This window comes from Typha latifolia, chromosome 2 (genome assembly GCF_019914945.1).
Source record: "Typha latifolia isolate L0001 chromosome 2, TyphaL0001v2, whole genome shotgun sequence".
NCBI classification, from domain to species: Eukaryota; Viridiplantae; Streptophyta; class Magnoliopsida; order Poales; family Typhaceae; genus Typha; species Typha latifolia.
The window spans coordinates 14,160,105-14,173,373 of record NC_133087.1 but is presented as its reverse complement, the minus strand read 5'-3'; the positions used below and the strand labels follow the sequence as shown (position 1 = coordinate 14,173,373).

Sequence of the window (13,269 nt, the reverse complement as noted above, 5' to 3'; positions counted from 1 at the left end):
AGAGGTACTTTGTAGGGGCATATTGCCGTGAATGTAAACTTTTATGACTCAATTCTGCAAAAACTCCAGACGCAAATAAGAAATTTTATAGGACATGTTTAATAACCAGGAAAATATTTGTATCCGTGTCGTGCTTACTTCCATGACTCATAAATCTCCTTAGGAGAATACATTGCAAGAGATAAGCTGACTATTATTTTCTACCATAATGACTACAACATGAAAAAATATGCACTTAGCCATATCAGACCAACAGGCAACAGCAATTGTTTCAAAGAAAAAATTTCGCATCTGTCAAGAGAAAGTACAGGTCATTCATGTCCATCTTAAAACAAACAAGATATTCTGTCTCACCATCATCATAGGTTTAGAAATTATGCTGAAAAATAATCTTAGATTAGACTTGTTCATTGGCTTTGAGAATGAAAAATATGGATAGACAAATGAGAAAATCCCTCTTACTTAAGAATGAATTTTACAACAACATACAACAGAAAAAGGAAAAAAAAAAAAGTAAGAAAGAAAAGAAGTGAAATTACAGCAATATTGCCACCCCCGAAAAGGGAGGCATCTGATGGAACAAACAAAATCGTGGTTGAGTAGACTCTGTTCCAAATTAAATTTCACCTATAAATCATACCAATTCCATCAAAAGAGGGTCTCCTACGGCCATGATTCTGATAAGCTTTATGAAATCTACTTCATTTTGCACCTTCAATGGAAAGACAGCTGGTGCTTGAGCAGTATAGATAGTTGCGAGAGAATCATTTGCAGAAAGCTTTGTCCTATAAACAGTTCTTGCAAGGGCATCCGAGTCGAAATTTTGTGGTGAATCCATTGCCTGGAAAAACATTGGCACTGCAATTTTATGGTGAATACCTAGATCCCCAACAATCCCAACGAGGTCACTGAAGTCGCTAACAAATCGTCCAGGTACATAGAATAACTCGCTGCTGCAGAATATCAGCTTATCTTCGCTGATGCTCTCTTTGTAACTGACCTGGAAATGAACAGGGAAACTGCTGACCACCTTCTTAACCATGTTCCCTTGGTTCACAAACCATTCTTGTTTGTTGCCTTCTATTGGAACAGTAATCCAAGAATCCGTGACCTGAAAAGAAAAAGGTGAAAGTTTGTTCAAAAGATATGGGATAAAACTGTCAAATATTATAAGATAATGCTACTGCAAGTGTGAGGAGTCGTGTACCTTGTTTGTTATCCATAGCTTCGTCTTGTCAGCTAGTAGGAGATTCCAATAATTGAGAATCACATCATCTTGAAGGAATAGAAATCCTTCAGCACCAGTGAATCGGTCAAATACCTTTGGCAAGTACCTGCAGCAACAAAGTAATGGACTTTAAAACTTCAAATTTTAGAGAATAGCACATTTTGCCATAGTGATACAATAGATGTGTTGTTCCCTAAAGAGATTGCAATGACTGATCCAACTACAGTGTGATAACTGTTATTTTCATGAATAACTGAATTATATCAACAAAGGCCCGGAAAGTTTTCACACATTGAATTATATCAAAGTTATCAACTATCACATCTTCCACTACATTACCACACTCTAGTTGGATCAGTTTATTCATGTAAATGGCTGCACCTTCCTTCTTAGAAGAGTTTTCTGTTTCTTTTTCCTGATTTAACTATTTTGTCCTTCATTGTTTAGCAATTCTTCAAAGTTCTGAAATTTCTACATAATGATACATAAGTACACGATGCATGACATGCTCCCTTGACTATCCAACTGCTTCGCCCATATGCCAGAGCATCAATATAGTGTTAAAATCCCTGAACTGAAACTTTCTTTCTCCACCAGATTCTAACCAAAACTAGCATCTTCCATTTTTGATGGAAAGTATACATGTGAATCCTGAGAGAAGCCCTCTAGACTCCACTTCTAGGTATAGCAACAGATAATAAGATATAAAAAAAATCTCTTGCATGAGTGTAATTAGGTTATTACATGGGCTGTGTCATGGTTTGAAAAGGAGTTGATACTTACGTTTAGTCAAGTTGTATGAGCGGAGGTAGGCGTTTACCCACAGGCTTAGAAAATGGTAAAGTGCTTTGCTCAGACAAATAGGTAACCTATTAAATCTTCTCACCCATCTAAAGAGGAGACCCAAACTTTACTCAAAGATTTTATTCTCCTATAACAAGAACAACGGTGATCAACAAATGCTACTGAGATGAAATCACACAAAAAGACTCAGTATATTAAAAATCCTACAAATATCTTTCATAAGCTCTTCTCTTCCCCTTCCCTGAATTCCACTCCCTTTGTATTGGTTTGAGTTGAATTAAATCATTAGCTCATGCGTGACACATGCCAACAAATATAGGACTTTAATTTCTAGATTGGTTAAGATATATAATGTTTTTATCTCACATTAAAGTATAGAATTCATACTTGATGACAACAAAAAAGGTGGAACATGTGACATGCTCTAGGAGATAAAGGGATGCTTTTCAAATTTCAAAGAAAAGGAACAATAGATTTTTCCGCACCCTCAAGGCTCAAATTACACACATTTAGGGCAAGCCAATACAGTGGAAACCAATCCACTAGTGGTATCCAATCAAACTAGTTAATTCCATTGTTCCTCTAGAAGGCAGATCTCTTCATCAGTAGAATGGAAAGTATTTCCCAGATGACGTAGAATCTCCACCTTTGAAACTCAATTTATGTGGCAGGGTCCCAAAGAGGAAATGGTTCCCTATGGCTGAGGCCCAAATAATTTGTTAAAATAAACTGGTCCTTTTGTTATAAACCTTGTAAGAAGTTATCAAGGCTATAGAAAGATGGTATGCTGAAATGCCAATATTTCAAGTAACTCTTGTAGGTGCGTAGCAATCCTCATAGTAAATCACCTCCATAGAAGAAGCTCAAGGTAAAAGTTTCCCCCAGAATAATGATCTTCAGAATCAAAGATAAATTCTTTCCTTCACCTTAATGATCTTCTAAATCAAAGATAAATTCTTTCCTTCACCTTCATCTTGTGATTTGTAGTGTGACACAGATAGGAAAAATGGCTTCTTAGTGCACAAAGCAAGATAAGAAATCTGAGAGAAAGATTTACGCAGCCTTATCTTCACTATGGAAGAGATTTTTCTATCCAACTGCTTCGCTCATATGCCAGAGCATCAATATAGTGTTAGAATCCTTGAACTGGAACTTTCTTTCTCCACCAGATTCTAACCAAAACTAGCAACTTCCTGAGAGAAGCCCTCTAGACTCCACTTCTAGGTATAGCAACAGATAATAAGATATAAAAAATTCTCTGGCATGACTGTAATTAGGTTATTACATGGGCTGCGTCATGGTTTGAAAAGGAGTTGATACTTTAGTGTTTACCCACAGGCTTAGAAAATGGTAAAGTGCTTTGCTCAGACAAATAGGTAACCTATTAAATCTTCTCACCCATCTAAAGAGGAGACCCAAACTTTACTCAGAGATTTTATTCTCCTATAACAAGAACAACGGTGATCAACAAATGCTATTGAGATGAAATCACACAAAAAGACTCGGTATATTAAAAATCCTACAAATATCTTTCATAAGCTCTTCTCTTCCCCTTCCATGAATTCCACTCCCATTGTATTGGCTTGAGTTGAATTAAATCATTAGCTCATGCGTGACACATGCCAATAAATATAGGACTTTAATTTCTAGATTGGTTAAGATATATAATGTTTTTATCTCACATTAAAGTATAGAATTCATACTTGATGACAACAAAAAAGGTGGAACATGTGACATGCTCTAGGAGATAAAGGGATGCTTTTCAAATTTCAAAGAAAAGGAACAATAGATTTTTCCGCACCCTCAAGGCTCAAATTACACACATTTAGGGCAAGCCAATACAGTGGAAACCAATCCACTAGTGGTATCCAATCAAACTAGTTAATTCCATTGTTCCTCTAGAAGGCAGATCTCTTCATCAGTAGAATGGAAAGTATTTCCCAGATGACGTAGAATCTCCACCTTTGAAACCCTATTTATGTGGCAGGGTCCCAAAGAGGAAATGGTTCCATATGGTCGAGGCCTAAATAATTTCTTAAAATAAACACCGTTAATTTTGTTATAATCCTTGTAAGAAGTTATCAAGGCTATAGAAAGATGGTATGCTGAAATACCAATATTTCAAGTAACTCTTGTAGGTGCGTAGCAATCCTCATAGTAAATCACCTCCATAGAAGAAGCTCAAGATAAAAGTTTCCCCCAGAATAATGATCTTCAGAATCAAAGATAAATTCTTTCCTTCACCTTAAAGATCTTCTAAATCAAAGATAAATTCTTTCCTTCACCTACATCTTGTGATTTGTAGTGTGACACAGATAGGAAAAACGGCTTCTTAGTGCACAAAGCAAGATGAGAAATCTGAGAGAAAGATTTACGCAGCCGTATCTTCACTATGGAAGAGATTTTTCTATGACTTGGAACAATCACCTCTTCAAGTGACATGTAGGTTCAATATTCGAAAGCAACAAAGTTCCTAGGCTATTGACATATGTACTCTTGTTCATGCTAAAACATGTTCTGTTGTGCAATTTTATACTTCCCATTTAGATTTGTTCTTAAATTTTGACCGAATTTTGATTAGTAGGACATTTAAGCAGAATCCATCACATTCAAGATTGTCAGGGAAATATTCTTGGGGTGTTTATAATGGCATAGGTATTAATTAAGTAGTAGGGTATAACTCATGATGGTAGAATGGAAGGATTCCAACTAACAAAAGGATAACTTATGAAAATTTGACCAGCCATCATAGCAAGTCAGAGAAAAGAAATATTTTATAGCATAACTGGAACTCCACGATATGAAGATAAGGTGGATGGAGGAATCAATGCTAAGATGTGAGCTCAATAACAAAGCAATAAAGGATCATATCCACTCATAACTTGCATAACTTATCAGAGAAATTACATAAGGAAATAGTACACATTCAGACCCTCAAGACTAAGTGAATGCCTAAGACCAATTATACTCTATCCTTAGATTGGCTCTAGGAATTTTAGTTCATATCTATATCTAAACTAGTAATCAAAGATCTCATCATTATCAAAGAAACCCTCTCTTAACAATTCATGAACAATAGGCAAGCAAATGAGAATATACTTATTTGTAAACTCTCGCAACACAAACAAATATTAAGAATTAAAACTAGGCAAGCAAATGAGATACCACTGCTCTTTATAAGTCTAGCTTCTCTGCTGACAAGTTGTTTGAACTAGATACCTTTGAGATGCAACATGTAGTCATCAAGTAATTCTTTTCTGTTGTCATTTCAAGTTTTGAACCATCAGTTCTGCAGTTTGTTCTAGCCAAACCTTCATCGTGTCCCTTTCTCACTGTAACCAACACAGGTTCGATTTTTAAAAATAAAGCAAATCATGCATTTCAAGCCTTGATAACGTTTCATTCTCACCATCATCAAGATATGTTATGATTTAGCATTAATGCTCTTGTGCTTCCATCTCTTGTGTAGTTATAATTCCATGCATACACACAAACCTAACAGTACCTTCCTTTCTTGCCTTTAATTCGCGGCATTTTGCGGATCATGCTGAGAAGAGTATATTTCGGAGGATGCTAGTACAATTGGACAGACTAGTTTTTTGACATACCTTTTGGTATCAATGAACATATTCACCTTACTGATGTCATGCTTAGCAACTACCAATTAACTCTTCTGCTTGGACATATACTATATGGTTCCATCTTTCTGACTACCGGGCCTTAACACTTTTTCTCATCCAGTGTGTACACACAACAAACAAATTCGACAAGCATGCCATGATTAAATATTTAAATCAGTCTCAAAATCTAACAGGCCTACAAACACAGTTCTGTAGATAGAAATCTTTCGAATGAGTGGCATAACTGGTAACGATTAAAAAGTTATGCCAAATATATGCAATCATTTGGCTCCATGAAGAATGAACTGACAGAACCAAAAAAAAAAAAGACACAGAACCCTGACCAAATCAAAGAAAAGAAAAGAAAGAAGATCATCAATATGCAGAGTTTGCTGATGCAAAATTACAAGTTATCAGTAATTAGATGCAGGATTCTAGTTGCATTTCAAGCAAATTTATCATCGTATAACTGTATCCAAAGCAAAGATAATGAGAATAAAGGAAATCAATCCAAAAGCCACTTACTTGTATGCTTGCACCAACTGGGCATGCTCCACAGCAAGTTCCGCATTGCTCTGTTCTGATAGAATGATCACTGTCTTGAATATCCTACCATAGAGCAACCTCCATTCCAATGCCGTGCGATCCACCGGCCCACTGCAATGCATGATCAGCACAACATTCCCAAAGTGCTTCCTCCACCTTATTAGATTTCCTATTTCATAGTTCACCATCCCTGTCTCCTCCACCCCGAGGTGTACCGATGGCAACTTCTTAGGAATAAACTCTTGCTTATCTCCATGCCCTATTGTTGCCCTCGGTCGGTCAAGCTCCAATGACATGAGCCTCGGCTGCTGATACCCGACAGCGAGCAAGTCCTGCAACCATGCAGCCGTGAACTCCACATCCTTCTCCGTCCAAAATCCTTCCTCCGCCATTGCGTAGCTCAGATGCAGTATCCGCTCAAACAGCGTCTGCTTGTTAGATCTCCATGAAACGAGGAAATTGATCAATCGCCCGACGTTAACATGGAGATCTTTTTCTTCTGAGAAGGGAGAGGCCTGTGCCTTATCCAATCTATAGATGGTCGGAGGATATACAGCAACAAAGCCGCCAATCTCCCATAGGATCCTCTGTGCCCAGTATCCTCTGATCACATCCGACGCCATCGAACTGATTGAGACAGGGAGCATGAGACCCCAAAACGCCTGCGAATGGAAGATGGTGTTAAAGGAATTCACGGGCACCATCATGCCTTGCGGCATGGCGACTTTGGGTGCATCCTCATCGAACCGGATGTCGAACGATTCCATCCCCGACGACTTCCGGGTGAAATAGAAGACGGCGTCAACGTCGGGCAGGCCATTCGATAGCCCCTGCTGTATGAACTGCCGCCCGCTGAAGATCTCCGTGTAAAACTCCTCGTGGGCGACATCGCCGACGCGGTCAAGCGGGAGACCCCGCGGCCACACAGACCGCTGACCGAAATGGACGTAAGGGTTGACGACCGTTCGGTTGGGGTCGGCGTGGCTGTACTGGAGGAGGATGGGGTGCTTCTTGGCGGTGGCCTCGCCCACCAGGTCTATGTCGAAATGCTTAGCTAGATCGGCGGCGATAACCTCCGCCCGGTCGTCGGCATCGAAGATGATCTTGGCGCCGTGCTGGATGGCGAAGAGGTAGCCGACGGTCTTACGGACATAGGAGGCGTAGGGGAGGAAGTCGACGGACCGGAAGCCGAGCTGCGCTTGCTGCTCCAGAGAGAGAAAGACGGCGCCTTTGAGCGCCCAATCCGCCGGCGTGCGTGAGTTCCCCACAGCCAGGAGCTGCCATCCTTTGATCCTCGCGAGGGCGCGGAGCTCGTCGGTGGGCGGCGACGACACCGAGACGACGATCCACCGCTCGGAGCGGAACGACGCGTAGGGGGAAGCGGCGGAGGGCCCGAGCGGGCGGATCGGCGGGACCGAGGACCACGAGATCTGGGGATAGGGTATGCGTCGCCCCGCGGCGGAGGCGGCGGACTGGGTCTTCTCGAAGCAGAGCAGCGCGGCGGTGTCCCCCGCGTTGCGGAGGAAGAAGAGCGCGGCTACGGTGGCTGCGAGGACACATACGGCCACAATCTTGTACGCGTTCTCCGAAGCCCAGGCGGAGAAGTCGAGGCTCTTGCCGATGCGGCGATTGGGGGGACGAGGAGAGGACGGGGGAGAGAGGCGGCTCAACGGCTTCGGGCCGGAGCGTTCTTGGACTAGCATTCTGCGGCGATGCAATTGACGGGAACGGGGAATTAGACTGCCGGAGAAACCGTGAAATGGAATTGGGAGAGTTTTTCTTTTGGGGTTATATTTGAAGGAGTGGGTGGTAGCGGTTGGTGAGTGCCGACACGAGACCAGCTCTATTTCTCTTTCACTCTCTTGCTTTCAGTTCAAGTTTCGCTTTCTTTCTTTTTTTATCGCCCCCCCCCCCCCCCAATACTACGAGTATTGTGATCTACTCCAGCTCGTTGGTATTAATGGAGAAGGAAGAAGAAGTAGAGATTGGAAGCTGGATGACTGACTACTTGTTGATTTCTTTTTTTACTATCAGGTCTGGGTAGTTAGTTGCCTCTAGTGCTTCCGGAAGCCAGATTCTTATCGGACTGCGGCAGGGTGGCAGTGGAACCCGATAACTTGACGACGGTAGCCCATTAACACATTTCCCACGTTTGGGATTGAGGAGAATAGGATACTGGATCCAGTTCGGACCCAACTCATTCTTATTAGTAAAGGTCAATTACTGAACTTTTGTCCACTTTTATATGATGCTTTTATTTTATTTTTTTATGATAATTTGACCCTCTTACTTATCTGATATTATATTAATTTCGTCGGTTTATATAATTCTTATCAACCCTAGAACCTCTAAACTCGTTCCTATTGGCCAAAACTATTTTTTTAAAATTTAAATGGAATCCAAAATGTATCTAACTTATAAGATATTACTAATCAATATCTTTAACCGTCTTTTTTTCAAAATTTCAGCTTTTACCCACTAGCTCTCGCACACTCTCCTTCCACCCTTATATTTCACTGAGCTTATTCGAAGTCTAAGTTAATGAGCTCTCGAGTTGCTCCACACTTTGATGAACTTAATTAATTTTCACATTTCTCATTTGTCTCTTTTTCACTATTTTTTAACTCAGCTTTTCTTACTGCTACAAAACAACAATGAAAAAAGATATCTATTTGCACTGTTATCCTATAGTAGTAATTCACGAGTATAAAACTTCATCAAATTTAAATTAGAATTCATTATAGTTTTGAGTTAGTATTTTATTAAGTTTTTAGGCTTTATAAGTGACTAATTTTTATTTTTAAATTTTTTTATTAATTTTAAATAATTTTAAAAATATTGTGTAATTAAAATAGTCTGTTCTAATATGGGCGATCAATACTAGTGATACGACCGATATGTAGGGGTGAAAACGAATCGGATACGGATCAGATAGTGCTCAACCCATATCTGGATCCATATTTTTAGTCCGGATACGGATATTGGACGGATACGGATAATTTTCGAATAGAGGATCGGATCATAAACGGATATTGATTGAATTTAAAATAATTATAATATTTTATCTAGATATAATTAACACAAAATTATTAAGAGTTTTACGACAAATAATTTTTTTGTATGTCAAATTTATAAAATTAGAGAAATTAATCTCTATAAATAATATATATAACATATTATTAGTAACAATATTATTATTTACTATTTAAATAAGCAAACTAAAAACTGTACATTATTTAAAAAATATGCAGGTAAACGGATATTCGATATTGTATCCGAATCCAAAAATTATATTCGACCCATATCCGAATCCGTATACGAATTTTTCTCAAAAATTCTATCCATATCCGAATTGGATAGAATTTTTTTATCGGAATCCGATCCGGGTCGGATAGCGAGTCATCTAAAAAATAAATGAGGTGGTGAGAACTAATAAAAGAGTTATGCACGTGTGCTCATCTAAAAAATAAATTTTTAGTTAATTAGTACTTTGATAAGTAAATTATCTTCCTTTAGAGTGATTTATAAGTCACTTTCTGTGAGAACATTTTATATAGAAAATAATAGTTTAACAAATCAGTTGTTACAATTCGATAACATAGTCGAGTCAAGTTAATTTGAGTTAGTTAGTTAGTTTTATCTTATTATTTTAAATTTTAAATAAATCAAATAATCCGCATATAGATCCGATTCGATATGATTTTTACTCTATAAATATGAGTAGACATGTGTTGATAAATTATTATTGAATAAATATGAGTTTAGCCAAATTATTTTTATTTTTTATTTTTTATTATAACTGTTAGATCGTTTTTATCTTTTAAGGATTAAATTATAGTCGTATAAACATTATGATCTTCTAAATCTTAACAATCTTCCTCTGCTAACAAACAACAGCCACCTACTTAACAGTTATCCACCATCATTCTTGGTCGTCCGTCACCCTTCGATGACGTCAGATATTTACTGTTAACCAAAGCCATTAGAATCCTATCTCAAACTATTACTATTTACATTTTTATAATTTTCTTACGTCCAAATCAGTCCAGATCTAACGCGTAACAAATATTTAGTAGCTAATTACATTATCTATTAGTAGATTATAATATATTTTAGGCAACCTATTTCTATCTATGAAAAAAAACTAGTTGTTATTTTTCAATGAGGTTAGCTCTTAAGACTGAATTTGAAGAACTTCATAAGATTCAATAAAGTTTTCAATGCATTTAAATTAACATTAATTAAAATTTAAATAATAAAAATATGACCAAAATTAACATTGAATATATATATATCTTCGTACGAGATATATGGTTAGCTCTTAAGAGCAAATTTGAAGATCTTTATAAGAGATATTTGTATAAATGATTGAATAAATTTTCAAATGCATTTAAATTAACATCAATTAAAATTCAAATAATAAAAATTAACACTGAATAATATATATATATATATATATACCTTTTTTTAGCAATGTATTACATCATTTAAAAGAATTTTTTTATAGAAAATGTACTCTACCTCGTACCAAGTACTCTTCGTACAAGTTTCATGAATTTAGAGCATTTTCAACAAATTAGAACATTTTCTATGAATTTAGAGCATTATTTATGGATTTAGTATGTTCAAATTTAAGTCTTAGGTAATATTTAATTAAGTATGACATCAAATTAAAAAAACTAGATTAGCATACAAGCTTGTATGTGATTTGTGAAAATGATAATAATAGGTTTATTTAAATATAATGCTAGTAATATAAAGATAAAGAAAAAAAAGTAACATTTTATATATTATTTTTTACAAAATATATTATCTTAATTGAGGAAATGTATCTTTTTCTTCTAGAAAAAAATAACAAACCGGCGTTAAATGGAAGGCAAATGTCTACCTCTATACCCAACAATAAAGCAAACATAAATTAGGCAGAAAACATTATAAATTGGATGTTTATGCAATGAAAAATAAAAATAGAGTAATTTGCAAAGTGCAAAACCACTTACATTACTCGCATATAAATGCTCTTGTTTCTTTAGCAACTTCTATTTTTAAAAAGAATTTTTATATTATTGCCAACTTTCAAGTTAAACCTAACTAATTAAAAAATAAACTTAGATTAACCAATGACAATTTTGCGTCAGTATAAATTTACTTAAAATAGTTCTAAATTATATAATTTACCGACACTATAGTGCAAAGAGGAGAATTTTATTTGTTTAAAAATGTTATTTTCCCTATGGTTGAAAAGGAAATTCTTAAAGCATGATAGGTCTTCCCAAACGCCTAACGACTGGCTATATTAATATGGCATCAGAGACATATTTTAAGCATGTAATTAGTTCTAATGATAGCATAATTAATGCGCCAGAATAAAAGGTAATTAAGTATTCAAAATCTCATGTCAAGTTTGCTTTTGAAATACCAATCCTCACCGTGAGCCTGAGCTTAATGACTCCATAAATTTTTTAGATTTATAGATATTCTTCACTAAATATCTTTGAAATATTATAATTACCGTTTTTAAAATATCATAATCACATAAAAGCCGAAATTAGGTTAAAGATCATTTTGTCCTTAGAGATTATTTATTGAGCAATGATTCGATACTAACTAATTAGTTATTAACAATAATTTCTATTTGCTAATAAATTAAATGATATATAAGATATCTGTTTCCTTAATAATAGGAGTGTTAACTTCTACAAATTTATTTTTATCTTTTATTTTTATAAGAAATAGATAGCTAAGAGAGAGAAATAAAATATGACTAATTTATCCTTACAATTTAGAAAATTGAATGATACTTCCGGTTCATATGACTGGTTATTTACTATCATTTAATCTCAACTGTTCGATAGAGAGAGAAATTAATAGTTCTTATTGAATCATTTACCTTATTTAAATAGTTAAAAAATATCTAATATTTTACACAATATTATAATATAAGAAAAAAAATCTCTTATACAAGATAAAAGTTGTTCATAAATATTTAATGCTCTAAAATTTCAAAGAAAAATAATATTTTATTCATTTAAATGTGTTTTAATAATAATTAGCTATGAATATTTTGCGAAAAATTAATCGGGTATATTTTGAGCATGTAGGTTAATTATAAATCAAATAAAAAAGTTAGCACTACTTAATATATAGGTTGAATAAGTCAGTAGAACTCAATCTATAATATGGTATCTTAGAATTTAGTTAGATAGATTACAAAAACAAAGGAACTGACTATTGTTTTAGTCTACAAGCCTACATGTTAATTTTTTTTTAAGACAACTCTGTAAGCCACTATGTGAAGCATCATCTATATAGAATGCTTGTGGTCCTTTTTAAATTACGAGTGCAATACGAACTTGGAACGAGCACGAACAAAATTAACATACTTTTTTTTTATCAGTCTTTTGAGTTGTTATGCTGAATTAGTCGTAATTTACAAAAAAAATATATATATAGTCTATAGTATTGGTAAGACTTTTTGACCAAACTAAACAATATTTACCAAACTACTACTGTTTAAATTTATTCTAAAAGTAATACAAATTTTGTCTAAAAAATTATTGTCTATAGAACAGTTCTTAATAGAAATATTTGAAAAGAAAATGATTTTTGGGGGAAAAAATCGCTCAACGTTTTAACTTAACTTCATATTTTCTAGGTGCCCACCTCATAACCTCTCTCTCCTCTCCCTCTCTTATCTCCTCTGTTACACGAGAAAATGGCAAAGGTGAGAGCTTTAATGGAGTTGTAGCTCGAAAATTAGAGAAGGAAGAAAAGAAAAGAGGAGGCTTATTTGCTTATTTTAATGGAGTTGGCCTCAATTCTTGTAAATTTTCCATCTTGCAGTCCCTTTTCTGGGTTTCAGTGGCGTTTTTTTTGGTGACTATGGTTTGATCTCTGCTGCAGTTGCTTGTTCTTTTGTTGGATTTCTTAGTTTTTCCCATTTGGGTTCTTTTGGGTCAGTTGGGGATGACTATTGGTGCTATCAGGAGAAAGCAGATTGTGTGAATAAACCTTTATAGATCATTTTCACTTGAAGTGATCTATAATGAAAGTGATCTATAATGAAAGGGA

General features: G+C 35.7%; 1 protein-coding gene across 1 annotated transcript; it reads right to left on the bottom strand.

Moving 5' to 3' along the window:
- Positions 1-436: 436 nt before the first annotated feature.
- LOC140782275 (probable glycosyltransferase STELLO2) lies at positions 437-8,245 on the bottom strand. The gene is made up of 3 exons (XM_073128759.1): positions 6,178-8,245; positions 1,208-1,334; positions 437-1,111 (listed from the first exon to the last, which is right to left on the bottom strand). Exons 1-3 carry the CDS (start codon positions 7,899-7,901, stop codon positions 635-637), a joined length of 2,328 nt encoding a protein of 775 aa, XP_072984860.1. The 5' UTR covers positions 7,902-8,245; the 3' UTR covers positions 437-634.
- Positions 8,246-13,269: the final 5,024 nt, after the last annotated feature.